This window comes from Eimeria mitis, genomic scaffold, assembly GCF_000499745.2.
Source record: "Eimeria mitis Houghton genomic scaffold, Emh_scaff508, whole genome shotgun sequence".
Lineage (NCBI taxonomy): Eukaryota > Apicomplexa > Conoidasida > Eucoccidiorida > Eimeriidae > Eimeria > Eimeria mitis.
The window spans coordinates 2,405-4,840 of record NW_013573374.1 but is presented as its reverse complement, the minus strand read 5'-3'; the positions used below and the strand labels follow the sequence as shown (position 1 = coordinate 4,840).

Sequence of the window (2,436 nt, the reverse complement as noted above, 5' to 3'; positions counted from 1 at the left end):
GCAGCAAACACAAAAACTACAGCAGATACAGAAACACCACCAAAATGAAAACCAACAGCAGCAGCAGCAGAAGAAGGAACTGCAGCAGATAAAACAGCAGCAACAGCAGCAGCAACAACAACAACAGCAGCAGCAGCAACAGCAACAGCAGCAGCAGCAGCAGCAGCAGCAGCAGCAGCAGCAGAAGGAGAGAAGCTGTGTCATGTGTCTGTGCAACTGGATGGTAGGCACCGGGTGTCTATACACCTGAAAAAGAGAGAAACCCTAAACCCTAAAACCCTAATAAATAAAATAAAACAAATAGATAAAGTAAAAATAAAAATAAAAAAAGAAGAAAATAAAGGAAAAACCATCACCAGCATACTCGCCAAAACTACACCACCTCTCGTTAATTTTATATTTAAACAAAAACAATAACATGCATGCATGCATGCATGCATGCATGCATGCATGCATGCATGTATGCAGCAGCAGCAGGTGCTGCTGCTGCTGTTGCTGTTGCTGCTGCTGCTGTTGCAGACAGACAGACAGATAGGCAGCGAAGCAGGGGCTGTTATGCATGCATGCATGCATAAGCATGCATGCATGCATGCATGTGTGGGACTGTGTAAACATATACGCATGCATGCGTGCATGCATGCATGCATGGGGCTGGGTAAATATATATACGCATGCATGCATGCATGCATGCATGCGTGGGGCTTTGTAAACATATATACGCATGCATGCATGCATACGCATGCATGCATGCATGCATGCGTGGGGCTGTGTAAACATATATGCATGCATGCATGCATGCATATATGTATTTATTAATTTTACGTTTTGTTATAATTTTTAATAACAAAAATTAAATTTATCTTTTTATGTTTATACACACACAAATATATATTCTCTTCTGGGCGTGCATGCGTGTATATTGTTGCTGCTGCTGCTGCTGCATGCATGCATGCATGCATGCATGCATGCATGCATGCATGCATGCATGCATGCATGCAGCAGCAAGAAGAGAAGAGAAAAGGAGACAAAAGAAATAAAAAAAGAGAGAGATAAAGACAGAGAGAAAAGCACAAGAGGATAGAAACAATAAAAATAAAAAATATACAAAATAAAATAAAATATAAAATAAAATATAAAATAAAATAAAAATAAAATAAAATAAAATAAAATATTTAATAAAGACAGAAAGAAACAAAAAAAAACAAAGAGACAGAGGAGACAAAGGGAGACAGATAAAGAGAGAGAAATAGGAGAGAAAGAAAGAGAGACAGATAAAGAAACAGAAGAATATAAACAAATAAAAAATAAAATAAATAAAAAAATAAATTAAATAAAAATAAAAAAAAAAAAGGAGAGAGACAGAGAAGGAGACAGAGAAGAGACAGAGAGAGCAGCATCAGTATTTGTCTTTTTCTTTTTTTTTGCTTGTGTGTACTAAATATATAACTAAAAATATATTAATATAAATAAAAAACATAAAAAAATAAAAAATAAATAAAAAATAAATAAAAATATATATAAATGGAGGTGCCTATACACCCCACAAGCACCCAGGGGCGGTGTGTGTATACTACGTAATCTGTATTTCTTCTTTTTTATGGATAAAAAGAGTATAATTTATTTAATTTATTTAAATAAAAAGAATAAATTAATATTTTAAATATATTTTATTTATTAAATAAGAGAAAAACGAGAAAAAATAAGACAAAAACACAGCAGCAGCTGTTTACTTATATATATGTATGTATAGACAGTGTGGCGGCTGCAGGCACCCAGGAGGGGGGCGTTGTTTTGTGTATAAATTTGTGTATATTTTTGTATAAAAAAGAAGAAAAATAAATAATTTATTAATTTTAATTTATTTATTTTATTTTTTTCTTTTTTTTCTCGTAAACAAACACATAAAACACCAGCTGGCTCACCCCCGTCCGCGTACCCTGCGGTGTATGCGCAGCTGCCTATACACCTCAGCACATAGAGCAGCAACACAAAGAAAACAAAAACAATTTATTTTAATTTATTTTTTTCTTTTCATAAAAAAAAAAAAAGAAACAACACACAGACAACACAGTCGCAGACACAGCCGACAGCTGAACCGTGGGGAGAGAGTTCTAGGGTTTAGGGTTTAGGGTTTAGGGTTTAGGGTTTGAGGTGTACATACACCTGGCGTGTAAACCCTTTTTCTGTTTACACACAAACCACCAAAGACAACGAGACGCGAGAACAGCAGCTGTCAAGCCACAGCAGCAGCAGCAGCAACAGCAGCAGCAGCAGCAGCAGCAGCAGCAGCAGCAGCAGCAACAGTTGCTTGCTGCTGCACGATCCACCCAATAGAAACCCCAAAAGCATTTTATAAGACAGCAAGATGCAGCTGAACAGTTTCAGGGATTTGCTGCTGCTGCTGCTGCTGCAGTCGCTGCTGCTGCTGCTGCTGCT

At 36.7% G+C, this 2,436-nt stretch overlaps 1 protein-coding gene across 1 annotated transcript in view; it reads left to right on the top strand.

Moving 5' to 3' along the window:
* The window catches only part of EMH_0014550 (uncharacterized protein), a gene marked incomplete at both ends in the record, with an annotated part of 4,229 nt that overhangs the window by 626 nt on the left and 1,167 nt on the right, over positions 1-2,436 (top strand). The window contains one exon of the mRNA XM_013500155.1: positions 3-223. Within this exon, the coding sequence (XP_013355609.1) occupies positions 3-223 (221 nt within the window). The remainder of the gene's footprint in view (positions 1-2; positions 224-2,436) is intronic.